The following is a 2,876-nucleotide window of genomic DNA, read 5'->3' as shown; positions in this document are numbered from 1 at the left end:
GTGAGGCACCTGAATCACAGAAAGGAAAAAGATCCACCCCATGACTCTCAGCCAAGAGGAAGGAACAACATGCAAAGCAACCACAAAAACAAAACACACAGTCAGGTTAGTAGTATGAAGAACAGAGCAAGCAAAAAAAAAAAAGGATGCACTTTTGAGGTTATTCAAAGCCACATGTTGTTACAGCTCAATGCCAAGAACATTCTTCAACAGCTCCTCAGCTGGAGGAAGGATTCTTCATGCTTCTGCCCGAGACAAACAAAACACAGCCTGGAGGACTTGGACAGCCCTTTCCCTTCATTTCAGGGCATCAAAATCCTTCAGGCAGCCTTGAAAAATCTTGGTTGTTGGAGGTGTCCACCCAGCAGACTGCACTGGAGAACAGAATTACCCAGACAAGCCTTGCTATTGAAAGCAGAAGCCTTTGCAGCAGGGAGAACCAAGCCCATGCTGAGAAGCTCAGACCAGGGTGGGCAATTCTACTCTGTGCTGCTCTCTGTGGGTGAGCACATCCAGACCCCATCCAGTTCCACAGCTAGAGCTCCAGCTGAGCCATGGGGAGCTCTGCAAGGGAGCAAGGTGTGGGGTTTGCCTTCAGGTCATCAGGAACCCATCACTGGTGGAAACTGCTGCACACCAGGAGCAAGGTTCAGAAAAATGTGAAGGCACCTGGGCTAGAGTCCCAGTGCCCATCATGTTGGCAAGTGTCTTTCCTTGTGATGGGCCACAAGAGAACACAAGAGTGTCATAACCCTCCTGGGCCAGCTGTCCCAGAAGAAAGAGCTTTGTAAGCAAATTCCCCACGGCATGCACTAGTCGCCAATGTTACACTAAAAAATGATAACGGTGAAGACAACTGGGTGGGATCAGGAGAAAAAAACCAAATGAAAACAAAAAATAAATCCCACTTTTGCAGAAACAAAGGTTTCTGCTTCCAGCTTTGTGATATCTGAGCACTTCCTCTACCACTGAACAGGAGAAACAAACCATTCATGTAACTGGAAGGTGGTGAAGGAGGCAAGGGGGTTAAAAATAAATAAATAAAAAGGTTTATGGGATTATTTCAGAACTTGTCGTGCAGATCAGCGCGTTAAGTGTGAGACAGCTCAACGTGCAAGGTTTGGTTATACATATGACGTTAGCCTGGAAAGGAGAGACTTCAGGGGCCCAGGTCAGCTATGCTTTCAGCTCCAACCCCAAATAAAATCTCAGCATCTCCACTGACACTTCCAGATTGGAAGACTGGCAACCACAGTCCTGGTGGAATCGCCCAACTATGGCTCATGCGTACGCTCTGAGAAATGTCTGGCAATTCCCCTCCCTTTGCTGGAGAGGGAAGAAACATGCTGCACAGACCCCAGCTCTGCCCTGGAGGTGGACCAGGAAGGCTCCTCTGAAGGAAGCCACCTCAGAGAAAGGTCAGGGAGCAGGTGGGAGGTCTATGCTGGAGACTTCATGTTCACTAAATTCTCTGCTGCTCTCTTGGCAACTGGCTCTTTTGTCAGGTGCTGGCAACTCTCAGAATTGAAGGAAAGCAGAAACATTGCCGCTAGATATGATGCCCAAGACAGTCAAGAGAGGCTCATATTGAGCACAGTGAGTCTTGGATCAGGACCCTCCCACCCGTGCCTGAAAAGAGCGAAGCCAGGAATAGCTCATTGTCTGTGCTCACTGTCAACCCTGCCCAACCTGTTCCAGAGAGCAATCCCACAGCACTGCGTAAAATAACAGGGACTAGTCAGAAGGCAGCTGTAACCATCACCTCCTCTGCTCAGCTGGCAAAGGGCTCCTGTCACTTCCCGACCTCTCAGGTTACTTGCTATTTTAACGGCAAAAAACCCCGGGAAAACAAGCTGGCAGACTGAGGACAGCCCACCCTGACAGTGCTCAACTTTCAGCGTGAAGATCGGCATGTTTCACACACACAAAGATGCCTCCTACCCCATTTTCTGAGCGATTGCTCTGACCACCCAAATGAAAGCACAGGGCAGGGCAGTGATGCAGCTTTATACTCCTGCAGTGGCTGAGAATCAAAAGACTCTGCAGCTACTGCTCACAAGAAGCAGAGAATATTCTCCTGTTCTTTTCAGGTGAGCAGAAACCTTTTGAGATCACACAAATAATCAGTGGCAGACCTGGGAAGAGGACTCTGGAATCCCTGAGCACCTGACATGGCATTGCTATCACTCTGCCCCTAGCAGAGCAGCATTTCATCCCACCTTCCCCTACCAAAAGAAAATCATAACAACAATAACAAATAAAAATGTCATAAACTTAACTGATATTTTACTGAAACTTAACAAACCTGGCCATAAAATTGAGACTGGGAGGGAGGAAATAAAAATAAACAAACAGCCACAAACTCTCCTTCTGAAGAGTGACGGTGCCTTGGAAATCATGAGGAGCGCTGGAAATGTCACTTACAAGATATACACTGCTATTGGCACGGGGTGTTTTTACAATATATGTGCATATCTAAACGGTAAATATGTCTTGCCGTTGATGTGGATGCAAAGATAAATATGCGCATACCAATGGCCCCACATGTATGGATGCATTTGTATCAGAGCTGTAATTGCAGAGAGCCCTTTGCGCCGCTGCTCTGCTGCTTCAGCACTCCACTGCCTGTGGACTCGCCATGTCTGAAAATTACGATGGCCCAAAGTCTCAGAGACACAGCTAAGAGGGGCTGAGGCACTTGGCTGGAAGAAGGGGCAGGAAATGTGAAGAGCCCTGAAAATTAAGACTCAGGTATCCTCCACGGAGACAAGATCCAAGAATCTAAGTCCAATCCTTCCACCAGAGGAGGCTCTGCCGTAAATCTAATCTGTTCATAGAATCATCCAGGTTGAAAGAGACCTTTAACATCAAGTCCA

The 2,876-nt window shown here is 47.7% G+C and overlaps 1 protein-coding gene across 1 annotated transcript in view; it reads right to left on the bottom strand.

The window, feature by feature from the left end:
* LOC103805499 (pre-B-cell leukemia transcription factor 1) overlaps window positions 1-2,876 on the bottom strand; it is a gene marked incomplete at its 5' end in the record, with an annotated part of 23,986 nt that overhangs the window by 8,538 nt on the left and 12,572 nt on the right. The window contains one exon of the mRNA XM_009078154.1: window positions 1-9. This exon is cut by the window's left edge and continues 119 nt beyond it. Coding sequence (XP_009076402.1) covers window positions 1-9 — 9 coding nt within the window. The remainder of the gene's footprint in view (window positions 10-2,876) is intronic.

The sequence above is a fragment of the Acanthisitta chloris genome, unplaced genomic scaffold, assembly GCF_000695815.1.
Source record: "Acanthisitta chloris isolate BGI_N310 unplaced genomic scaffold, ASM69581v1 scaffold28200, whole genome shotgun sequence".
Taxonomy (NCBI): Eukaryota; Metazoa; Chordata; class Aves; order Passeriformes; family Acanthisittidae; genus Acanthisitta; species Acanthisitta chloris.
This window is presented reverse-complemented; position numbering and strand designations above follow the sequence as displayed.